This window comes from Brachycentrus maculatus, unplaced genomic scaffold (genome assembly GCF_059751285.1).
Source record: "Brachycentrus maculatus isolate JH-2025_06_01 unplaced genomic scaffold, ASM5975128v1 h1tg000637l, whole genome shotgun sequence".
In the NCBI taxonomy this organism is placed as follows: Eukaryota; Metazoa; Arthropoda; class Insecta; order Trichoptera; family Brachycentridae; genus Brachycentrus; species Brachycentrus maculatus.
Window position 1 is genome coordinate 399,438 of NW_028281373.1, and position 26,874 is coordinate 426,311.

A 26,874-nucleotide genomic window follows, 5' to 3' on the forward strand; every position below is an offset into this window, starting at 1 on the left:
AAGAACCAATTAAAATTTATTTCAATCATGTAGACTCGATCTTTTTCATAATATCTATGAAAAAAATTAAAGTGTAACTAACTTAAACGTAATGTGCGAGGTAATTAAAAAGTAGCGTAATATCGAGACTTACCTCACTAGACGTAAGATAGCAGAGACGAGAATCTGTACTCTCAATGGATGCTTGCTGGACCATTCCATAGCGCTGTGATTCTCGATCACTCAAGTAATCCGAACGAAGACTATCCTGGCGGTCGAACATCCCTCTGAAATAGAAAATTTTCATCGTAATGCGACCTCATGTTTTTTATTTTATTTTATTTTTTAATGTTTATTACTTGCCCAAGAAAATTATCCTTGACGATTATGAAGAAGGATTTATGGCATATTCAGTTTACATAGCTTTAAAAATTAAAGTGAATGTATATAGTAAATAATAAATTAATAAGGTTGATCGCTAAAAACAAATACACTGGATACAGTACAATAGATACAATGCATTCAATATCTTAAATCAATCAAGATTTGTCACGTATGTACATACTTCATTTATTTATCTTATTCGTCTTGTCATATTCTCTAAATAAGACTCCACTAAATCTGATAGATCTTTATGCCCTATTGCCTCATAATTTTTTATCAACTGCATACCTTCTTTCGCACGTTCAATTTCCAATTTAATTTTTTTTTTGAAAATCCTTGATAATTTAATCACTTCTCATGTTGATAATTTCTCAGTATACCAAGTTAAAATATGGAGAGTTAAATGTTGAAAGAGTCGTTACCTCTGTTACAGGGAATCGGCTCAGTCAAATCGGCTGTCCAAACTAAAAACACAGTAAGGTACATTTTTTTGTAGTACGTTTTTTTGCATTTTGGACTAAGTAGATTCTACTTGGTCCAAAAAAGCAAAAAAAAAATCGTACTACAAAAAAATGTTCCTTACTGTGTTTTAAGTTTGGACAGCCGAAATGTTGAGAAGAGTCTTTACCTAAGTTCCAAGGAACCGGCTCTGCTGTTCTTGTCTAACATATGAAGAGTCAAATGTTGAGAAATATCATTACCTCCTTTCTAGGGAATCGGCTCAGTCAAATGTTGAGAAGAGTCCTTACGTAAGTTCCAAGGAACCAGCTCTACTGTTCTTGTCTAACATATGAAGAGTCAAACGTTGAGAAGAGTCATTACCTCTGTTCCAGGGAATCGGCTCTGCTGTTCTTGTATCCAGACTCGTTGATGCTGCCCTCGTGGCGCAGGCTGGGCAGCGAGTCCCAGGGCGAGCGGCGCGGCGGCGCGGGCGGCAGGGAGCTGCGGCCCGCCGTGGAGCTCAGGCCGGAGCCGAGGGTCGAGGAGCCGGAGCGCCAGCCGTCGGAGTGGCGGAACCACTGCGCGCGCGCCGACTCGCCGATGCACGAAGCGCACCGAGAGTTGCCCACGAAGCTGAAATATTTTTTATAAATTATCCACTAATCAAAATACTTAAAAAAAAAATCTTATGATCCACTCCGTAATGTTTTACAAATTGTCATCATTCACATCTCAACTGCATATTCTTAAACACTCTAAGGACGGGAAATATATTTCTGCTCGTTCGGTCGATGGATGCTTAAGGACAGAAAGCGTATTTTTACCTTCTGCACCGGCCTAATTTCAAGGTCAGAAAAGAAGGAATTATTTAATGTTTTTTTTATTAATATTATGTACCAATCTCTTTGTTAAGGTCTAAACTATATGTACACAATTATTAAATCCTGTTGCCCGCGGTCCGCAGGCGTAAAAAAACACCCGTCCGAAATGTGTTCCTACATAACATTTGCATGTCAATTAATGTATTTTTAGATACAAAATAAATTTGAAAAATGAAAGCATTTGATATTTTCTCTTGCCGTATTAGAATCTATGTACATTTTTTTCAATCTAAAAACTTATATTTTTACAAATTATTAAAAATAATTAAGTATACTTTATATATTTCATCATCATATTATATTTTATACAATTGATCTTAAAGTTAAATTACCTAAAATGTAAAAAAAAACATGTGCTTTATTTTTTATATTATATGACATATAATGACAAAATTTTGACGAAAAACACTATTTTTATAATTAATTCTGATGACAATATTAATACTTTTTCCGTTTTCTTTGTTATTTATTATTATTTGTGTTTTTTATTAATTTTGTTTTCAAATTAATTTTCAAAAATGTTCACGTTACCTTGAATTATGATCACTCATATAACCTTGGTCGCGTTCACGTATTCGGTCCCTATAAATAAATAAAAAAAATACCTGGTTTAAACATTTCAGTGTTTTAAATTAGTTTTTAAGTAGATAAACCAACTTAATTACGTATATTAATAATTGTTTGAATCAGATATAGAAATGATTTTAGGAAAATATTAAAACATAACACTAAATATATATTTTTAATTCAATTAGATAAACTTATGTATATTTTCTCGGGAATAAGACAGGGTAGGAGAAAAACAATTATAAATAATTTTTAAAAGTACAGTCCTCAAAAATTTTATGGATTTTTATGAAAAATTATTTTTTTAAAGAGAATTTAATATTTTGTTATAAAAAAAACGTGTAAAAATAATTCACCTCGTATTGTGATCACTTAAATACCCTCTCTCCCTCTCTCTGTCTCGTTCTCGTTCTCTTTCTCTATCTCTCATTAGTTCATTGCGATCGCTGGAAAGGAATAAATAATTTTATGGACATAGTATTATAAATATGCCTTTAAATATCTTAATGTTTCTAATACTTTGTTTTGCAATTAAAAAATACATTAGATTAGTAAAGGCAAAGTTAATTTGGGTTATTTGTTATTCAGTGATTTCACTCAATATTTTTGGCCTTCTAGTTTATTTCTGTAGATATAATATTCCTGACTCAATTGACTATAAGCATATAACAGTAAATTCATAAATATATTTTAAGTTTATTATAGACTGAAGGTACAAAGGTATTCATTTGGATCCATTTGGATCTCAACTGAGGTATTGATTTGAAAAACGGAACCTAAAATGTGATGTTTTCAATGGCATGGAGATGAAACATTATTTATTTTATGTTTGCTATATTTTCAATATCGACAACCAAAAGTAAATAGTACATATTTTAATACGTATACTGCCGACTGTTTTCTCATTTTCAAAATGAATTTATGTGCGAATAGATGTTTTTAAATAATATCTATTTTACTACCCTGCTTCTGATAGATTATAATAACTTTATTTATATTATAGGTGTCGCAACGTAAGATGAAACAGCTATTGTTTTTTTTTTACATTAAATAATACAATCGCAGCATTCAAGCTCAGACATCCATTTTCTTTCGTATAAAAAAAACGATAGATGATTAATCTCAAGTTGAGAAACCCATAATATTTATATATCATCCGTAGGGTGTATAATCCAGTATTTGAATAAAAAATAATAAAAACCATATAAATATTTGCTCTAGGAGAAATGGAAAGCTACTGATTTGATATTTTTTATTTTTGTTAATTTTATTAATATTCAATACGGTTTTAAATGGTGATTATAAAATACACAATGCTTTATTGCATTATATCTAATTTTATTAGTTCCTATCAATCTCTTTTAGAAATTCTTGGCCCAAAATAATTTATTGATTGATTTTTTAGTACCAAGGATAGAAACAGTGGTGGTCTTATTACTATCAAGTAATGTACTCGCCAAGCAAAAAATAACTTTTATAGCAAATAATTTTTAGACCTGTAATAGCCATCTCTCTCGGATCTCTCCCGTCCTGCACTGGGTGGTCTTTCAATACTGATTCGGTGAGGAAGAGGAAGAGTTGATGATTTCGGACCACCTTGTTGTTGCATCGGCCCTAAAAAAGACATTGTATTACTATTCCAACCCAATAAATAACTATATTTTATTCTAAATTACTTTGCAGTGTGTACATTAAAAAATGCATAAATACATTTGAGTCACATTTAATTGAATGATGATAACTTGTTATACGAGTGTCCATATAAAAAATAAAATCGTTCAAAATCTGAAATCCCCTAGATTATTCATCGATTGAAATCTGAAATTTTAATACAACATTCCATTTAAATACGCGCCTATTTTTATATACAATACATCTTTGACAGGTGTTTTTTTTCCTGTGATAGGTAAGAAGGGGTTTTTTGAAAAACAATTCTGATATAAATGACAGCGCCGTCTATTGAATGCAACAGCAATACTTAACATTGCTCATGACGGAAATCGTTGTTGGCAGCTGGTGTCACTTAGCATTTTCAATGTTTTTGATTTGTTGTTCATTGTTTTTTCATAAATTTTATGATATAAGTATGTAATTCATTGCTTCGCAAGCATTATGAATTGAAACTTTTTATAAATTTTTCCAGTTTCTTTTCATTATTTTTTTTTTTCTTTCTTTTATATTTTACAAAACTAAAACACAAAAACGCGTGGCCAGATACAGTTAGTTATAAATATATTTCAACTTACGTCTGCGTTGTGGATATGGACTTCGTTGGTTAGATCCGGGAATACTTTCTGCAAATTCTGGAAACATAATTATAATTAAATGAATAAGCCGTCAGGTATAACGTTTATTTGCATTTTTAAAAATTTATTCTCAATATACATCTCATGGCTGAGAGTAATAATACACACATATTATAGTAAAGACTATATTTCACTTCAAAATATAATAAAAAAGTATATGCTTGGTAGCTAGTGTGCTTAGATAAACATCAGCTCTTTCAATGCACATGTGTAGGTGTACACGCGTGAAACATGTGCTAGGGGCAGTAAAACAAATGCGTTTAGTATGTACGTAGTGTAGATAACTTTAACTATTTTATAGACGCTATTTCTAATGATTAATATTTTGAAACCGGCCATCGGTCCGTATTATCAGAAAGTTAATGTTACCGCAAAATATATTAGGTACGCGTTTTTTTATACCAAAAAAAAGTAAATTGATTTTTTTTTACACTACGTAGTTAATTAAAGCGTCTGGAATTGAAATGTAAAAAGGATATTATCGGTAATTTCGTATCAATTAATAAAAAAATTATGACCGAAAACATTTAATTATTTATCAAAAATACCCAAAACGTATTTTTTAATATAGCCTTTCGATAAATATGCACTAGTAACTTGTATGTTGATGTGAAATACGTTTTTTAATCTTGTACACTAGTACATTTAGTAAAGTATATTTAGTATAAACTTGTTTGATAATTTCACGAAGTCAAAGTCAGCAGTCATTTGGTTCCGTCTAAGGAAATATTACAAGTAAACGAGAAATAAAAACGAGACACTCACTCATATACGGTAGTTGAATGCACTAACTAGTACACCACGGAGGCGAACAAATTTTCAATCCGTATAAGTATATTTAACTATTAAATCTAAATAGCATATTTTTGCTAGACAGCTCGGTATGGGATAGTAAAAAGACCCCGTTTGTTGGCATTCAAATATAGAATAAGTTTTTATATTATTTTTAGTTAACGTATACCTACCCACAGTACATCTTTTTCGTATTATACTTTGGTGCATATATGACACCCTAACATATTTCGGCTTAAATTAATAGTTTATTTAAAAATATTTTACAAAAAGTTAACTAATGGTGTGTAATATTTCAGTGGCCTTTTCTAAATGGCACTCGTTCAAGATATTAGAACATAATTTACCTAAATTCTCCATGCTCTGCGATAAGAGCGCCTCGAACGTGTGCAGGCTGTAGCTCTCCGCATCCATCCCCTTCGCGAGGGTATTCCTTAGGTGCATCTCATACTCGAGCAGCAGACGGGATGTCGGCGATCCGGGAGTAGGGGTTGTTCCCGTTTGTGGTGGTGGCTACAGAACATACTAAGTATTAGGGTTGTTTGATAATTGAGAGATTTAGATGCGTAGTATAGGCAAGTTCGGCGGATTTTTTTATTATTTGTTTATAGTATACGAGGATGGACGAGGCGTTGGCAGAAGACAGATATCCTGACTCCAGAATATACTAGATTGAATAGGGATCAGGACCGTCGAAGCGGTGTTTAGAGCTGCCCAAGACAAGCACGATTACTCTCAAGTGATAGTCGTCGTCAGGGACCTGACGATATAAGATCGTAAAAAAATTACGTGATTTCAATCTTTTGGTGACGTTATTATTGGAAAACGTTTTCTTCCAACTGTGTCAGACAATTTTTTTTAACGGAAGGATGGATTTTTCAGGTACTGGGGAAGTTTAAAACGACTACGGTAGCTGCTCTGTCGCTATCACAAAGAAAATATGCCAGTTTTGGCATCTCAACATGGATGGAGAAAAATATGATAGCCTGGTCTTACAGGGCTTACTACCGCCATAGGCTTGACTCACTAATTCTACTCATGATGACAACCACACTACTCAAATTTTTGGAATTCGTAGATAAATCGATCAAACTTGCGACACAGTATATGTGAGTTGATCAATATATCTAGGAGTTCCAAAAATTTTACAGTCTTTCAAATTCTTCTAAATCTATGTTGAGATGTCGAAAATGTAAAAAATAAATGGAGATCATCCAGATTTGTGAACATTTGTATTTGGAAACACTCAAAATTTTTAAAATACGCCATCTTCCAAATCGTAGTCGTATAAGAGAAAGTGACCAACCAACAAAACGTAAAATGTCCAGAAGGGCCATTTAAGTCACTTTTGCTTGGCAAGGAAATAAACATCAACGCAGTTAGTCATTTTAAATAAGTCAATATATTATACTTCCAAGTTTGAAATACTTTTATTTTTTTTTCAGGGCAATATTAAGTTAGTTAGATATCAAATAGTCAATGATCACGTTTTTGTATAAAATGCACTTGGTCACTTTCTCCTGTATGACTACGAAACAGGCAGTCGCAATGCAAAACTTAGCAATACGGTTTGAATCTATTGCTGTTTTTGGACACACTTTACAACAGGTTGGAACTCGGTCTCACCTGATGATGGTGCTGGCGCCTGCCTTGGAAGTGGTGCGGCTGGTCCTGGTCCGAGTTGCCGTTGGACGAGCTTGGAGTGGTGGCGTAGCACTGGTTGTCGAACATCACGTTGTCCGAAGGCGGTGACAGGTCTCGCTCCAACTCCAGGTACAGCCCTCGACCCGGGTACCCGCCCGCCCCGCTCACGGACTGCTGGCGGCCGATCTCGTGAGACGACCTGCAAATTACAAAACATGTTCGTCACTATTAGCAGAAATCGGCCAACAAAGGAGCGTTTTCTCTAAGGGAAATATCTGATTCGTCTTTGTTACACAAAATTACCAGATACTATAGATATTTAGCTATTACATAACCTTTACATCTACTCTATGTGTATCCATCAACCCAAACCTTTGCTTTTTTACTGGTATACTGCAAATTAAAAAAAAATCATAATGGTTATCTCAGCATTGCATTCATACCTTATATCACCATTCGAACTTATCATTTATCTTACATCATTTTGCCACATATTTATCAGACAGATCGCATTTTGACTACATTTAGTCTACCTTCATCCTACTTTTGGTAGCTCCAAGCTTCATTTCCATATATTAGTGTGATTACAATGATTACAATGATTGCACTGTCTACTGCTAATCTATTAGCTTCGCTGGTTGATTTTTATATGCTTTGACTGATTTTAGTGCACAATTTACTCTATACCCAGCATTCACTCTCCTTTCCATATTTGTATTTCCATCCCCAGTAAATATACGAAATTGTTCCGAAAATACCTGTTCCCAAATTTCCCCATTTACTATTATTTCACATGTCTTATACATTATTTATCTGTTTCAAAAACATGACTTTAGATTTGTCAACATTCACCAGCAAATTACATTCCTTGTACACATTATACATCTTTGACACCAACGCCTACTATCGGCAAGAATATATTTCATTGAGAGAAAATTTTCAATGCTTGAAAATTCACCCGATGACCATCTCTAGTATTAAATTAATATTAGATACAATGCAGTTGCATCGTTTAAAAAATATATATTTCTATTGTTAGCTACCAAAAGAAATATATATTTGAAGTATTCGTCTGTTAAAGATTTCTTCCTAATTAAGGGAGAAAATAAACATGAAGTCTTGTTATACGCGATCCATATCTAAATCTTCCTCTGTAGCTGTTTGCTTTGTAACTTCACAGGAATTATGCCAGTGCACATACCTGGATCCCATGAACCGTCCCGATTGAGAATTTTGTCTTCCGGTGTTGTTATTGGCGGGCTGGTGGTGATAGGGTGCCCCGTAACGTCTGCGCCCCGCTTCCGGTGACGTCACGGGACTCTCTGTAGAAGGCATCGGCTTCAACATCCTCTTCAATGTTCCTGAATCTAAAGATATTCCATTTTGATTACCTGTAAATAATTCCTCATCCTGATATATGGCCAGTTTAATCAACACCCTATAATCCACCGCATTATATTAATACTTAATAACATTCACATATTCCTCTATTTTATGGGTTTTTTTGTAATAATTTTTCTCTTTTTTCCTATTGAACTTTGTTTTCACACATTTACTAATAATGAAAATTATCATTATTAGTAAATGATAATTTTCGAATCAAAAGCGATAGGTACGTATATGTATACTATAAAATATGTATACAACTTGTGAGATTTAAGTTTGGAATTCTATTGAGAATTATATTTACATTTATCATGAATATCTATGTACTGTCGTACAGTATGATAATTCATTTTCTTCACACTTATATCCTCACGTAATGGCGCATAGGGCACTCTATCGAACTGATGCAGTATTCACTTTATCGTTACTCATATGAAGGCAAGGTGATCAATTCTACGGATCAGGTATGAGTTCAGGGTAATTTTAATTAAACAATATGGTACAAAAGCAGTACTATTTAATTTAGACCCCCCTGGGAATCGAGCTTCCAGCTCGGTAGGTAAATACTCTAACCATTAACTGGCGGAATATGTATTTTTTAGCAAAATTGTAAATAAAATATTATTGTTTTTTAATACTGTTTATCTGTCTTTTAAAATTTTATCAAAATACATTTTTCACATTCAAATCCAAGCCCAATCTGAAATTTAAATCTCACATATCGCTCACTCCTTTCAACAACGTCATAAATCAAAAATCGTCAATATTCAGTTATGCATGTTTTCGGAATGCCCAGAAAATGTACTATATCCCAGCAAAAGTGGCATATTTTTAACTTAATATTTACCCGCTACAGTGCAGAAAGTGTTGTTTTTGCATTTTGAAGAAAAAGGATTGTTTAATTATTTTTTTAAATATACTAAATATTTTTCAAATGGAAAAAAAAATTCCGGTTTTACCTAAAAAGATCTGTTGCACAGTAAAAAGTTCAATAAGTGGCTTGATATTTATTTTTAATACTTTGTATTATTCTTTTTAAACTTTAAAAAAGTTTTCCTGAATAATCAAGTTTTTTGATGATGTAAATGACGTTGTTGAAAGGAGTGAGCGATATGTACTCCTACATTCTTACAACATTTTGAGTGTGTCCAAATACTTGTTCACAAAATCTGGATTATCTCCAATTACAGGAGTTATTTTCATATTATTTTTTGACATCTCATTAAAGATGAAGAAGAATATGGAAGTCTGGGCATTTACGGGGCTGACGACCGTCATAGGCTGGTTTAAGTGATCACTTTACACACGTGTAACATTCACCAATTCTACCCATTATTGACAACCACACTACTCAAATTCTTGGAAGTTCTATATATATGAACCAATTCAGAAACCTTGTTCTCGAATCACTAGAACTTCACTAGAGACATCTATTGGTGAGATGTAAAGAAGCTTTTTACTAAGCAGAAACTCTTATATGAACAAGTAATTGGACACACTCAAAATGTTGTTAGTAACAGTCTCTTAATGGTTGATTTCATTATTCATTATTCATATTTTTAAACATATTAATATCCTTCCATACACAATGAATAGTTGTGTACAGTACATAGGTATATAAGAATATGTTCATGTATATATAACTTCCAAGAATTTGAGTAGTGTGGTTGTCAATAATGGTTAGAATTGGTGAATGTTACACGTGTGTAAAGTGATCACTTAAACCAGCCTATGACGGTCGTCAGCGCCGTAAATGCCCAGACTTCCATATTCTTCTTTATGTTTGATGAGATGTCAAAAAATAATATGAAAATAACTCCTACATTCTTACATATTAAAAATATTTACCCATATTCATATCTTCAGTACTCTTGGACTTATTCCTTCTTGCAGTGCTAGTATTGTTGTTCATCACGTTGTGATGGTGGGCTCTCATTTCCGCTTCTCGAACCTACAATAATTCAAATTCTTATTATTTCCAAATGGCTAGGGCAATATTTCAGTAACAAAATACATAAAAAAAACATTGAGAAAAAGATCGATTAATTTATTTTCACAAGCATATTGACTTTAAAACGTATTCCATTAAACATAAAAATATGCAAATAATATTTCATGAAGTATTAAAAAACATTTGTTGTATTATCTATTGACATTTCATAAAAATGTTAAGAATGGAATATTGATGGCGGAATTTCAAGAAAAAAATACGCACCTATCTCTGTACAGTAGGATGCAAAATTTAGTGTTCATCTTATATAATATTCACAATTTCCCCGATTATAAACCACATTTTCATATGGTGTACAAAATACATATCACCGGTGCACGCGGAAGTTTTTAGCACCACAAGGAAGGGTTAAAATCTTACCATTTCAATGTCACCGTAGTCGATGCTCTTGGCTTGAGTGAGGACGTGGTGCATGTGCTCCTTGCCAGTTCTAGTGCTGGTGCTGGATGACTTGCTGCCCGTGGTGAGGGTCCCTCCGGCCTGTACGCCCTCAGACTTGTGTTCCTGACCTCCGACAGGCCCTTGCGGTCCTGATACTCCGGTCTGAGCTTCTTCACTTACCCCGATCTACACAAGTTAATATAAACCATAAAATTATTGTAATATGTCGTCTTAAAATCTTGTACAACCTAATATAATTTGTATTAGGTTGTGTATTTGATTACGCATTTTTATCGATTGTTGCGCGGTATGATCGATAATCCTGAAATTATCCGGAGCATTGGTCTGTATGTTCCCGATAGTTACCTAAGACAGCGTCGACATAAATTGTTTCACATTCCTTTTCACAGGACCAACCTGCCGATGGTTATGCCTGTAGGAAGAGCTACCGCTATGTTGAACAATATCTCATTGGATATTGATCTGTTCCATGTATCTGAAGGAGTTTTCCGAAGCGAGATTCTTCTACACCTTTAGCAATAGTATTCTTGCTTATTTTCTATTTTTGTTAATGTATACTATATAAATTTAAGTTTGTAATGTGTATGTTAACCAAAAATAAATAAATCGAATTGTATTGAATTGAATTATTATAAATATGACAAAATGACTCGTTTTTTTTACAATTTTGTCAATATAGTTTTCTCAGTAAACTAAATGCAGATTTATTGAAAGTACGTCAGTATTATTGTCTAAACAAACGTTTTTATTTTGAAATACATTTTCTTTTTTTTTTAGAAAAAAACCTCGATATTATATCATTAAAACTAGATTTTAACCCTATGTATTTATACATATACTTATCTATAATTATCATCATTACAAAAAAAGTCAAGAATAAGACGACTACTGAATGTTCTATACTCTATACAGAAGGTTTTAAATAACAGCCCGACCATATAAAAACTATAATAATACGAAATACTTTGAAGAGTGATTAGTATATTTTTATCAACATCGTTTTCGAGTTTATTCAAATCACTTTCCACACAAACACAGGATTTAACCATATTTTTTTTTATTAAAAATTTATTTTAGAAATTGTGATGTGAAATAAAAAAGAAAGTGGAGATATTTACAGGACTTATCATCAATTCGCTTAAGTGGTTTCTGAATTACACTTTGCAATTTTTCTATTTGAATGTGAGTTTCTTATTCCTCCTACGCGCTTCCTATACTTCATTTATAACTCAAACGAGGTGATACCGATCATGATGTGCTGAAATGCCTTGTCCTAAAACTTTTAATAAATATTTGTGATTCATCGAATCTAACTTATTGTAGCATCTTTTGGTAGCACCACTTATTAAATGCCTCGAGTGACTTTTCAATTCATCCCTTGTGTTTATGGTAAAACATTACTGCGCGATCAAAATATACCTACATTTACATTGCATAAACACTGTCCGAAACCAACATTTCCTCTATGTTGGATTCGGACAGTGGAGGTAAACAAACCCAACGTAGAAGAAATATGGAAAGAAAGATAGGCCACTGAACGCGTAATAAACAAACAGTTATATGTGGACCTAACATTTCCAGTACCCAAGGGCATAGGTACAGGCAGAACGGAGTAAGAACGGAGCAGGGTTGCTGCAAATTCTTACTCTGGAGGTGAGGGTAAAGGAACAACCCTGATTGTGAGTGTGGAGCTGAGCAGACCATAAGACACATAGTGCAGGACTGCCGGCAAGGTTTTGGTGGTAACCTTCGGGATATCCATAAGACACAACTCATATAGGTGAAGAAGAAGCCTGATCACACGAAAAAAACATATTATGGAGTACACCACGACTCACATTATTTTGCGTCCCTACTGAAGCGGTGACTGTCTTGGTAACAGTTGGTGTATTGGTAGTCATGGTAGACGTGTCCTGAGACTTGCTGATCCTGCTTCCTGTCCCCGTTTGTCCTCCCGCTTCAGTTGATCTCGAAACTCCTGATAACCAATCAAAGCAGAAAGGCTCAAAATACGAACGACACACACTAAGACATATCACGTGGGTCTATTATTGTAAATAATTTACTAAAAACTTATTTTAATACAGTTACAAGAGTTTAAAAAAAAAACATTCTCTAGACATTTCTATTTTAAAATTAATTACGCAGTTCTTTCCAATAAAAAGACTAAGTTATCGTACCTGGAGAGGGACTTACACTTTTAATTTATTGTTTATGTTTGTGGGTGCCATAATATTTTATTGTGTTTTTTTTGTTCCGTGATTTACATGTTTATAATATTATTTTTTTTGCATTTTGATGTTCTCAATTTTTTTTAACATCTGTATGAAGGTTATTGAAGTTTTTGGTTCCCAAATATTTAAAGTTCTGTTGGAATTGTTTGGTATTTACATAAACATTAGTTTTAAATTGAATTATGTATTTTTAATTTATGTTTTACTTATTACATGTTAATACCACTATTTCTTAAAATCTACTGTGTCACGATGCATTTCGTTTGAAAATGATGCGGAATGCATCGAAACACGTGTCACAGTAGATTTGATGAAATAGTGGTATTTACTAAGTAAAACATTAATTAAAAATGGATGGATTTTACCACAAAGTGACTGCCGAATCAATTAATGAAATTGAATTATGTACCTTTGGGTGGGAGAGTGTGGGAAGCGGCTGGTACCGGCGGTGCAGAGCCGCTAACGTTGTCGTACAAGGAGGTGCTGGACGTAGCGGCGGCTACCTTGTCCCCCAGGCTAACGGCTGCGGCGGCTCCGGGCGCCCCGGCGCCCCGCGCCCCTTCGGCCTCCGCCGCACGGGTGGCAGAGCGGGGTAGTGTCGAAGAACCTAGTGAATTAATACGAATGTACAACATTTTGAGTGTGTCCAAATGCTTATTCACAAAATTTGGATTATCTCCAATTACAGGAGTTATTTCCTTTTAATTTTTTTGACATCTCATTAAAGATGAAGAAGAATATGGAAGTCTGGGCATTTACGGGGCTGAAGACAGCCCCATGAATGCCCAGATTTCCATATTTTTCTTCATCTTTGATGAGATGTCAAAATAATTCGGGTGGATTTCAAAACGTCAAGTTATATGTCCAAGGAAAATTTAATAAGAAAACATCTTCCCTAAACAAATAAAGATTTGTAACAAAATTTTATAAATTTAAACCTTTTAAATAAAAATTTGATTATTAAACAAGAAAAAACGTCGAGTGTCGAATCGTGAAATTTATAAACTGTCGCGTTTGTGGTCCCGTGGTTAGTGTCGTGGACTCAGAAGTCTGAGTTTCTCGTTTCGAACCCACTCTACCACAATTTGATACCTATTTCTAATAATGAGCCGCTTAGGCTCACAGAAATAGTACGAAATTGAAATATTTGTGTAAATAATAAAAACACAATTTTTTTTTTTTAAATGTAAATAACGTCTCGTTTACCAAACAATAGCAGGCACTACGAAAAGTTTCATATGTTGTTTATTCTTTACACATTTCGATTGTGTATGATTCTACTAAGAAAATAATTTTGATCTTTATATTTTTTATTTTTCATTTATTTAAAAACTTGTAAAACTTTTACTCGGTGAATTGCTTTAGACTTTGGGAATGAAATTTAGTACGAAATTCTTGATCGTGAGTGTATATTTGAATATGCAAGCAAATTAAAACTAGATATTAGGCGTAAACAAAGGCCTTCAAATTCCACCGCCAAGCCGGTTTTTTTTTATTTGTTGAAAATTTAAATAAAATTAAAATTTGAATAAGGATAATGGATATCTTTCAAAGGTGACCTTTAATTCAGTTTATTTTTATCATTAATTGAGTAAATAAGTATAAATCTCGAAATAATTGCTTCTAGGGTGGCTGTATTATATACTTAATGACTATTGACAAGTCTAAGGAATGTTTTATTGAGTTTTCTCTTAGATCAGGAATACAAATGCAGTTTGGAGCAGCTCCACTCGAGATCATTTTTGGTTTCAATACAAAAATCCCATTTGTTGGAATTAAAACAAGAATGATAACATTGCGAATGCTTGTGTGAGTCCCACATTACACTCCTATCCGATTGAGATATGACAAGGCTTTTGACAATTATTGTTCTATGTCGTGCATACTCTGATACAAGATAAAATACCAGTTCCTTAAATGTAAGTAAAGTGAAAAATACTTACGGTATCGGGGATCTTGAGAACGTAGGCGATTATACTGATCAGCCGTCATACACGTACACTGTGGTTCCCTAAAAATCGATATTAGAAATGAATTTATACATACAAACGTATGTATAAAAGTTTAAGTATTTTAACGTTTAAGTATTTTATACATACAAACGTATGTATAAAATACTTAAACATAACCATTATTGTTTCTTACACGTCTTTGTGTAATAAAACAAAATACGTACGAAATGAAGATTAAATTTAAAAATCAAACTCGTGTAATATTTAGTTTGTGAGTTTTAGAGGTTGAAAGCCAAGTTTGATGCTTGTGATTCTATCACACGTGTAGATTTATAACGTTATACAATATTATGTACATATGTTAATATAAACATAATAGGTTAGATTACACACTTTGTCACGTGCGTGAGGTATGTCTTTGTATTTCGCTTGGTGCGTAAGGTATCTCTCTGACTAAAAGCAAACTCCTCGATAATTATTTACCTATACCCATGTGTATTATTTAGAGAATGACGCATGAATACTCGATGATTTTATGCCTGTTTAATACGCAGGAATTTATATCATACAAAAAATATTACGTAGGATATAACGCTAGCTGAGCATAAATTCAGAACAGACAAAATAGTAAATACCTGTCATCATTCCTATCGCAAAATTTAGAAATAAATATGTACGGAAATATTGTACCATCGAATATGTATTTTTTAACTTCGAATATGAGGTGTTGCACGTATGTCTGAGGATAGATAAACGAAAAAGGTGCTTGACTGGAGGCCTATAACAGGAGCCAGAAACGTGGGTAGGTCCTAAACAAGATAGTCCGATGACATTCAAGAGAGTCGCGTCCAACAGAGAACTGTGGAAGTCCAAGAGGCAGCCCTATGTTCAATACTGGACACAAGAAGAAGGCTGAAGATAGAAAGTATGACATGTTTAAAAAAACTTTTTTTAAAGTCTACCTTCAGTCTTACTAATCTATCCTTACTTTTCAAGGAATAAATTTCCCGCAAATACGGAGGTCGTACAGATTAATAAGCTGTCATAGGCAAAAAAAAATACTCTACTCTATGTTGTTTAATTTGACTGTTTTAAATGTTGCATATTATGATGTAATGTAGCTTGTAGTTTGTTTATTTTGGCATCATTAGCGACTCATTTACTATTAGTGGATAGTACTGCGACGTTTTAAACGCCCTTAATCTACGGGTAAAAGCTCCTCTTACCTGGCTCTGTTAGGACTGGCGGGGGTAGAAACAGGCTTCCTCTTAGCCTTGGGTTTCTGTTTTCCATTGGGAGCGTCCTTCAGGCTGTAGCTGGAAGAAGCCTTGCGCGCGAACTTAAACTGCGGCGACTGCAATTCGTCACGCTGACGTTTGAATGCAACACCAATCTCTTTACATACAAACAACAGCAAGGGGTGCGGCGGATTTGGGTTGTGCTCGGGGGAGGGTTTTTGGGACCGTTCTAACACTCGACTGACCAGAATATTCCCCTATAGTCTCAAAAGCTCATTCATCACAATCATATTTTAACACGTTTTATTATTCAACTTTGAAATTTTAAAATATTTTAGCTTTGAGGAACCAATAAAACATTATTGTGATCGTAATTTATATTTTTACTCGTAATATGTTTAAAATATCTCGCTTCATGTATTTTTTGTCATCATCGGTCAATGTTTTTTAAGCATTTAATGGGGAATATTCTCGCCATCAAGTTCTTAAATTTATTCAACTGTATTATTATTATCCTTATCAATTATTAAATTAGTATTAATTTGGCGAATATACGATATCTTAAATTAATTCATAAAACATTTGGTATACCTGTATTAAAGGTACTACTATTTTTGGGAATTATGTTAATTCTCTTTTAATACGAAATGATTATAAAAAATACGTGTTGAAAGAAAATTGAACCGGAAGAAAACCTAAGGCATTTTTGGTCTTTGTGATACGTGATTTTTTTTTAACTATAGCTTTCTTTTCATTTTATTGATATTTCAAAATATCAGTAGATCCAATTTACTTTAAAATAATGATTTTTTTCTTTAATTAATTGATACACTCTTAAATTTATTATTAATATGTTCTTATACGTATAACAAAATGAAGTGGAAGACAAATAGACCACTAAATACGTTATGTAAATATATTTTAACTTACACAACATTCTCGAAATTGTTTGGCATCTATTGGAGAAGTAAAGTTTAGACCCCACGTGTCATTAGTCATAGGATCCTTCCAGTACACGAAGCATTCTGATGCCTGGCCGATCCGAGTGCCTGTGGAAATTTTATTTTGTTTTTGTTACAGCAAGTACAAAAATGGTCACTAATCAATATCTTCAAATGGTATAATATTTATTGCCATTCTACCTTAAGAATTTACATCTCAGACTCTCCGTGACCAATGTCACGAAATAGAGAGACCAACAATGTTCGACTTGACATTACCACCACATTTCTAAGATTTAAAAATAAGGTAGTGATGTCATTTTTTCTTGAAGATCAAATTTCTATTGGAGAATATAGCGCACAGGTTGTCAACCTGGTCCGTACTGCCCACTAGTAGGCGGTAAAGGCTTGGGTGAGCGATTTTTGCTTTTACCCCAAAACCTTTGGAAATTTTTCTTACGTAATTTTTGTTTTTCAACATGGCTTTACTAACTAACTAACTGACTTCATATATTGTAACAGTATGTACACGGGTTTACCAAGCAAAAAAATGACTCGATTGCAATCAGTGTTAAACGCAGCAGCGAGATCAATTTTTGGAATTTCTAAATTCACATCACCCAAATTCTTCACCAACAGCATTGAATACGATTTCTCGCAAGAGTTGAGTATAAACTCTGTCTAAGCTTGCATAAATCAATACATAATATAACTTCAGAGAAACTAAAACAGCAATGCAGTGCAGACTGGATTGAAATATAGCGATGTTGGTGAGCGGTAGTGAAATTTTAACCATGAAAAATAAGCAAAAGTGGACCCCTGATCTAGCGCAATGATTGAGGTTGGATGTCGGGTATTTGTACCTAACAATATTTGCAACTACTGCTAACTGCAGTCAATACATACAGCTGACGAATATCAAGCATTGAATTGTAGTTGTTACTATTACTAAAAGTATTATTTTCGCTGTTTCGTTGTCGTACACAACATTGCGTTCCTCACCAGGCTGAAGTAATCGCACGTCGAGGATCTTGTCCACCTGCGAGTTGTAAGCCGTGATGTGGAAGACGCACTCCGGGGAGTCCTGAATGCAGGTGATGTTGACAGGAACCAGGTCCTCGGACACTTGCTGCCACTTGACGGTGCCGGCGCCGCTGGCCGACACGTGGAACACCTCCGCCCATAGCCTGGAAACATTGGACACGACACAATGAGATCACGACTGCTAGTATTCGTAAACTTGAGGCCCAATAAACGATTAATTGTAATTTTTTATTGTAACTGCAGACAGTTGGTAGAATTCTATATTGAATTGTTGGGTAATATATCCAAAATAAAACACGGTTTTTTGGATTGAATTCTACATTGGTTTATGTATATGTTAATACGTGACGCGTTTCGTCTTCTTAGGATATTATCAAACACATGAGTGTTTGATAATGTCCTAAGAAGACGAAACGCGTCACGTATTAACATTTACCACACATAAATAAATGTCGAATTCAATCCAAAAAACCGTGTTGTATTTTGGACATATTACCTAACAATTAGATATATCGCAACTTAAATTTCTTTAAACCTAGGTAACATTTGACGTTATTGAATTTTTGGCTTAAAATACGAAATAAATATGTATCCAAATCTTTGATCGCAAATTCTGTTTTTTTTTCCACTTACGACTCCTAAGTGGAGATTAACCAAGATTTATTGAACAAAGATTAAGACACAATCGAAATATTGTGAGAATATATCTTTTACATACATCAAACAATATTCTATGCAGATTTTTATTTTATTTTTAGATTTTCATCTGAATTTTATAAATCTAATAAACCATGCCCTTTTTTGATCCATTTTTTTAACTGGTGTCATTTATTAAAGAGTTCAAAATCCAAATTAAAAAATTAAAAACGCATTTTAAGAATTGAAAAACATTTTATAAAAATGATGTTTAGGTACGTGATCAAGATCTTATGTGAAGACATACGTGTGATTGGTTACTAAAAGGGTTAACGATTAACGTAGATGGAAGATCAATGGTATATTTTATAATCCCGAAAGTTTTTACATTTGGTTGATAAAGGCTTGAAGGCAAAACACCCTAATGATACACCCTTTCTTTTTAACCGTATTTATTTTTGGTACTTTATTCTAACCGGTTCTTTTAAAAATTATTTTAGAAATTTCTCTGTTTACGTTTAGTACATTTCAATTATATGAAATAAATAACGAAGTACCAAAAAGTACCAAAAATAAAAGGGATATAATGGTCGAGTTTCATTTTAATAAGTGTACAAATATTGTGAATAGTAAAATGAAGAATGATTATTTGGCGGATATTGAAGTCTGGACTTACCTCAGCAAATGTCCGTCTCGCCGCCTGGAACCTTGGAAGGGACCGTCCTCGTAGCGGTAGGCCTTGCGAATCAAAGGAGCGCAGGAGCAGGACAATTTGTTGCCCATTACGCCGCGCTGCCCGCACTCGCCGCAGGTCACTATACCACCTACAATAATACCACATATTACCATTCATAATTATTTAATTAGGTCTGTGTTTTCAAAATATTACAGCTCCACAAAAAGTGGAAGTTGTGTCATAAAGTCTCTTGGAATAAAGCGGGAAGCGTTGAATGGTAGACCTAACCAATGCACACGTATCGTCTATTAAAAAGTATCTAACATTTAGTATCTAGCAAACTTATCTACAAAATCCGACAGACGCCAAGCGGTGAGCAGACTTCTTCTTACTCGCATGCTAATTGAAGATGATCGGTGCTATGTGTGGCTTGAAAAAAAATAGCTGAGTGGATAAACCGACAATTTGAAACTATTTAAGAGCGGTTTTTCATTAAGCTTTCGTACACACTTCAGTCGTAATTCCACATAAAATATGCGTAATAAAGCTCCAAGTGCTTTTCTATTAGTTTTTATATGTGTATATATATATATATATATATATATATATATATATATATATATATATATATATATATATATATATATATATATATATATATATATATATATATATATATATATATATATATATATATATATATATATATATATATATATATATATATATATATATATATATATATAAATATATATAAATAAACACACGCATATATTTTTTTAAGGGAATAACCCACAAAGTTTCTACTTTTATAGGCTTCTCTACAGGTAGGATAGTAAGCATAGGAATGTAGCTGAAAAAACCTCACAAACACCCAGACCGATTGAAATTGAACCTGACTTAAATTTATTTTGCGATTGGATGGAATCGAACCCGACGTCAGTTTTGCAGTCGAAAGTCTACCCAATTACGCTACGATATCGAGATTCCAACATTGAACTGAAAATATATGTTTATTAGTCAAAATAATAATAACATTACAGACTCGGTATGCATGTTGTATGCAAGGATTATAATTATTTATTTATACGTTTTGCTCTGTGTTTTCTTAATTGTAACTTTCTTATTAGTGTTTCAGTCTTATGAACCTTAATCCCGTGTCCCTGTATGAGTTATGGGAACTACTCATAACTCATATTATGTATTTCTAATGGGAATAATATAATAATAAATTCTGGAATAATATATTTATGTATTTCTTGAATGTTTTCCGCAGATTGTGGCACACTTTATAATATTAATTATTTTTTTTATTAATACAATTCAACCTACCGTTTAATAGGAAAAACAACGCGTAATTTCAATATAAGAATAAAAGAACATATGAGATGTCTTAATAATAATAATTTTTCTGAATTTGCTGAACATATATTAAATAACAATCATTGCTTTGATTTTAAAAATGGCATTGAAATACTACATTCTAATAAAAAAGTAAACTCATTGCATAATATAGAGAATTTGGAAATAAAAAAAGCTGTAAAACAAAATTTAAACATTATTAAAAATCAATTAAATTTAAGTAATAGTCCTATTTTTGATATTTTTCCAATTTCTGTTCCTAAAATTTCTGCAAAAGTAGGTTTTTGTGTTTTTTGTGTGTTCTCCACTTTACATATGCGTGCGCAGCTTCATACTGTTTTTTGGGTGATTCCATTAGTTGTTATTTGGGGTTGCTATGCAATGAATAATAAAAATAACATTTAGGATTTTTATGGAGTGTGTGGATTTTTTTGGTGAGAGTATTTTAGTATGTTTTTTATTTAAAATAAATCCTGATGATGACAATGTATTGTTGAAACCGGTAGGTTGAATTGTATTAGTAAAAAAAGTGGTGAAAACAATGTTAATTAATTTTATAAAAATATGTATGTGGCTTATGTTATGTAATATGCTTTGTCATTTTTTTTCTCCAACGTTGATGGCGTCGCCAAACTCTTATTGTAGCGTGTCACCATTGGTACACACGCCTCCTTAGTAATGTGACATTATGGATACTTTAAATAAAAGGTGACTGGAAGTAGAAATGATAGGAGCTTACTTGAGGTCCCGTGGTGTCACCACATCCCCTCCGCCCTAGAAAGGGAGTGTCCCCGGTTGAGGCTCTGAGAGCGCTGCGCCCCGTGCCGATGGTGGTGATGGTGCTTGGAGCCGTGCTGAAACAACGCCATACAGATAATTAATAATCTAATCATTCTATACTTGAACTTCAACGTGACAAGATTTGACAACGAAATTCACTTCATATAGTTGATTAATTTATAAATCTAAAAATTGGAGAAGTAAGGCCATTTGCCTATTAATAACCAAGCACAGAATTTTAAGATACATACAATCACCAATATGAGATCTACATATTTCATTCGGTGCAAATAATTAAAATAGGAATATATATTTTTCATTTATACTTAATGTTCAAGTACCCTCTGATTGCAAACAGCCATATAAGTTTTCAAACGTTTTAATCAATATAATTTAGTATGTTTTAAATTGGTTGGAAGATATTGCTTATTAGCTATAAACCCGCCGTATTTCTATACATGATGTTTAAAATAAAAATATTAATAAAAAAATGTTTAAATAGAGAATACAGTGTTAAGTTGAGGGGGTGTGGTCGTTGAGATGTGTGATTCAAACCTAAATCAGCGTGAACCTTTTATACAACATACAAAAGTCGAAACCGAGATATGACGGTTGAAATATGCAACTTTTGTTTTTTACTGTCATCCTCCAGATTCAAAGTCCATCATCATTACTCTGACTTTGTTGATGGTAAATGTTTAATGACAAGTATTGTTCTTTTGAACAAGTGTGTAAAACTTTTAATGGATCTTTTCTAATTCGGGCAAATAAAAAAGATAGAGGAGATACTCGAGAATCTAATAGTCACAGGAACAGTTAAGGGTAAGAGATAGATAGGTAAGAGAGAGGAAGAGAATGATCTCATGACGGATTTACTAAATAAACATTTTGATGGGGCAACTTCCAACATAGCCAAAGACTGCGAAGAAAGAAGGTGTAAGTGCTCTGAGTGTCCGACATCTTAGTTGACTAGAACCGAACGCCCAGAATTGAGGATAACCATGGAAAATATATGAAATTTTGTCAATGAAGGAACTTACTGGATATTACTGCTGTATGAAATAGGAAATAGAGGAGGAATAGTACGTCCTATTAGGTGGTATTAGTGTCAGTAGAGTGTAGTTACTAGTAATAAGGAAAAGGAGAAAGCAATAGTTGGAGCTCTCGTCGTGCAAGTACTCATACTAGCTTGTGTACAGGTCCCTTAAGAATAAGTCTTAATTATATGTTATATGTATCATTACGTAAATACGAGTAACGCTATTTTAAACACTTTTTAAACATCTACAACTACATTTCACGAAAACACCACTTTATGAATTATCCACAACTATTATCACTAAGTCAAAAATATATTTCCCAATTTACGTTTTTTTTGTCATTTAAACTGGATTCCCCTTAAAAGTTAATTTTTTTATTAAGTCATCAAATTAATACAAAAATAAAATATTGTTTATTTATTTTTGTTTAACGTATTAACGTATCAATCTTTGAATTTCAACATTTCAGATCTCTCATTGAATTGAGTATAACTTGCAAAGCTTGTATCGTTACAATGGACCGGCGTTTTAAAGGAGGATTATTTTTTTGGTAAAATAAGCTTACGACTTACAAAAGGTGTACTACAGAAGTTAAAAAGAAAAAAAACTTATTTGAGATGAAAAGTTTCATCAAGCAACTTTTATAAATTTCTTAATTTCATAAAATAATAAAATATAAGTAATCTGAGTGAAATAAATATGATATTCTAAGAAATTTATTTAAAATAAAAGACATTGTATTGTTATGAAATATCTCCCATTTTAAAGAGATTTATGATTTATGTACCAGATTAAAAAATTGAGTTATGTGGTTGTCAATCCAGGGTTGAATGGTAAATATTACACGTATGTAAAATGATCATTCAACCAACCTATGACAGTTTATAAGCCCTGTTAATATCCAGACGTCCATATTATGCTTCTTTATCTATGTTGAGATGTCAAAATGTAATAACTCCAGTGAGGAGAAACCCAGATTCGAGAACAAGAATTTGGAAATACCCTAAATGTTGTGAACATTCAATTGTTCTTTTTAATTCACGTTTAATGACTCCTTCGTACCTTCAGTACAAAACTCTGATAAAAAATAACGTCAACGCGTAAATACAAGAATGACTTGTAAATATACGTAACTGATTTTAAATCTTATTATAACTTTATGAACAAATAAATAATAGCTTGGCACAGTTTGACCAAAATTGTGTGTATATTATTACCGAAGTTATATTGGTAGTAAAGATAAATAAAATATAATTAATTTGGAATTCGATCAAATCAAAATCTGTAATATCAACAAGGACAATTTTATCTATTAGTGGAAGCAATATGTATATTGTCATAATTTTTAATATTTTTATAACGAGAAGAAATAACTGTTTCCATAAATGTTTATCATTTTATTCATCAGTATCCTTCGCCCAAAGATCCATCACTTTCGTAATCTGTAACCCACCAAATATATTTCGGTTTTAGATACAATAATTTGCATCGCAAGACTGATCGCCTACATGTGAATTAACGACAAATCCTTACAAAATGCTACCTACAAAATGATTTAAGAGAATATAGACGAAATGCATGATTGTATTGCCCCGTAATAACCGAAGTATCAAATCAATTAATACAATTATGGAAAACGTTATTTAAAAAATAAGAATTAGATGAAATGTCCGCCTTCGTCGTGTAATGGCCAGCACGCTCGGCTACCGTTCTGGAGGTCCCGGTTGGATTCACTCCAGGGGAGGGTGGTCAAATAAATATATGTGATTATTCGATATTATCCTGGAATGGTACCTGAAGCGGAGGGCTGATCATATTTCCTTCGTGTGTTGACGATCGAGATAACACTGTGTTTTTAGATATTTACACACAGCAATTAATGTCGTTCTCATTTACAATAAGTGTGTGTCGACATCTGAAACCTAGTTCTGAACTACAATCGTTACTCATATACATAGTACGCACGTAATAAGATAATATATTAAAATTACAGGTTAAACGCCTAAAAAATTACGATAAATTAGTTTTATATAAAACTTTAAAGCATATCCGCGTATTTAATCGTTATATATATATATATATATATATATATATATATATATATATATATATATATATATATATATATATATATATATATATATATATATATATATATATATATATATATATATATATATATATATATATATATATATATATATATATATATATATATATATATATATATATATATATATATATATGTATATATATATGTACATTTATATATTTCAATTATGGTAACGACACCAAGTCCAGTATACAATGAATTAGACATCTTTATGTTAAAAAATTAAGCAGTCACTCTAATAGTTGTATTATGTGTAGGTGGTAGAGAATACAACAATACCTAGATAAATATTTGAGTCATATTCTGGCAAGAAACGTACAAACACGTTTTTTTATTGCTGAATCTTTATAAAAATAAAATTATCTCCAATGTCTTTCACAGCTAGTATCCCCAGTCTTATTGGAACCACAAAATATTTTTGAAACGCATATAGTTTAGAGGGTACTTTTTATTAAATACTAATGTTCCGATATCAAATATTAGCGACCGAAAAAATATGGTGCGATGATTTCTCCAGTCCAAAAATCATAAACAAAAGTAATATTTTTTTTATCAAATTCGTTGTAATGTAATTTTGAGTTTTATTCAATTTCATATACAAGTCAATAAGCCAAAAACAATCGATCACCTACAATTTGACATAACGCTTGTTATTGGAGATATTTATTTTATCTTATTTATTTATTTATGTGAATCCATTAATGAACAGTTTGTTCAAATGGTCTTCCTCTGCAACAGAAATGCTGCAAATCCCATATGTACGAATTACAATGTTTCCAGTTAAAGATTTATCTGTATTTACTATTTACAATTATTTTTCTTCGTTGACATTACAATCACAGTTTTTGTTGCGTCACCTTATACCATGGAATATACAATCTTAGTAACAAACAAAAAACATTAAATCCAGTAATACTTGTATGTTTAAAACAGTAATCTTTTTGAAGTAGCAATATTTCGTGTAAGGATCCTTGTTAAACGAGATATTAAAGGAGCTTAACAAATTGATATCCTTTAAGAAGAATAAATGAAAAATTATTTTGAAGATATTTGTTTATACCTTCTTAAGTGTGAACCACTTATAGGAATATTGACTGGATAATAAATAAGATGAAACCTCGGGTTACGACCGTCCCGAGTTATGAACAAAAATCCCCAAGAAAAATGCTTCAGTTTGCGAACGGCGATGCAGGTTTCAAAAAGTAAAAAGAAGTCACGCACTCCGCTGGTTAAAATCTCGGCGAAATCACCACAAAAAATTAAAACAGCTTCATAGTGAGCGGCAAAATGTGGTGTTAAGAAAACACAACTTTCAAAGACAGATAAAAAAGGGGAGAATGTTCTTTTATAAACGAAGTGGAGTTCGGTACAAAGTTTCGAGGAAAGATATTACCGCGATAAAACTTTATCAATCCACGCCATAAATATTTTCGATAATACTGTCATGCTTTATGTCTGCAATATTTTTTAAACTAGGAAATAATTAAGCTTCACGATCGAGGTAAAAACCTGAGTAACATAAAAAAACATGATCACTTTCAATCACCTTACATTTTTTTGGACTGTATGATAAGTTGAAGAAACTATAGATTTTGTGGTTATTATTGTGTTTCATCGTAAAGAATTATTTTTACTTTATATTTTATACTACAAAATTTTGCTGTATTGCATCGGATTTTTGGAATACTAATTAATGAATGATTTTATAAGGGCCCTAGAATGAATTCAACTATTTCATATTGATTATGTGAATTCGAGTTACGAACAATTCAAAAGAAGACTTCCGGTAGGAATTTAGGTCGTATCTCGAGATTGCACTGTTTTTGTTGTTTCTATTATCAAAATTAGAGATGACCGATATTTTTTAATCGGCAACTTTAACGGGTGACTAAGATATTCACCGGTAATACCGGCGATCCGATTATCAGCAAACAAGCGACAGCTTTAAAAATCACCGCAACAGTTTCGAGTCCGACGTAACGATATTTGAATAATTTCGGCTCGTCGACAGCTCGGCTAGATGAAAAACGATGTCAAACGTCCAACCATGATTGGAGACTCGTTG

The 26,874-nt window shown here is 32.6% G+C and overlaps 1 protein-coding gene across 1 annotated transcript in view; it reads right to left on the reverse strand.

Moving 5' to 3' along the window:
* sif (guanine nucleotide exchange factor still life) overlaps positions 1-21,730 on the reverse strand; it is a 140,891-nt gene extending 119,161 nt beyond the window's left edge. The window contains exons 1-19 of the mRNA XM_088274160.1: positions 21,616-21,730; positions 19,515-19,662; positions 18,161-18,345; positions 17,148-17,266; positions 16,206-16,333; positions 14,971-15,038; positions 13,437-13,634; positions 12,632-12,771; positions 10,752-10,958; positions 10,229-10,331; positions 8,196-8,361; positions 6,977-7,193; positions 5,698-5,863; positions 4,499-4,555; positions 3,749-3,866; positions 2,609-2,698; positions 2,217-2,267; positions 1,186-1,437; positions 134-266 (exon numbers count right to left, since the gene is read on the reverse strand). Of these exons, the coding sequence (XP_088130286.1) occupies positions 134-266; positions 1,186-1,437; positions 2,217-2,267; positions 2,609-2,698; positions 3,749-3,866; positions 4,499-4,555; positions 5,698-5,863; positions 6,977-7,193; positions 8,196-8,361; positions 10,229-10,331; positions 10,752-10,958; positions 12,632-12,771; positions 13,437-13,634; positions 14,971-15,038; positions 16,206-16,333; positions 17,148-17,266; positions 18,161-18,345; positions 19,515-19,621 (2,505 nt within the window). The 5' untranslated portion in view covers positions 19,622-19,662; positions 21,616-21,730. The remainder of the gene's footprint in view (positions 1-133; positions 267-1,185; positions 1,438-2,216; positions 2,268-2,608; positions 2,699-3,748; positions 3,867-4,498; positions 4,556-5,697; positions 5,864-6,976; positions 7,194-8,195; positions 8,362-10,228; positions 10,332-10,751; positions 10,959-12,631; positions 12,772-13,436; positions 13,635-14,970; positions 15,039-16,205; positions 16,334-17,147; positions 17,267-18,160; positions 18,346-19,514; positions 19,663-21,615) is intronic.
* Between the last annotated feature and the right edge of the window lie 5,144 nt (positions 21,731-26,874).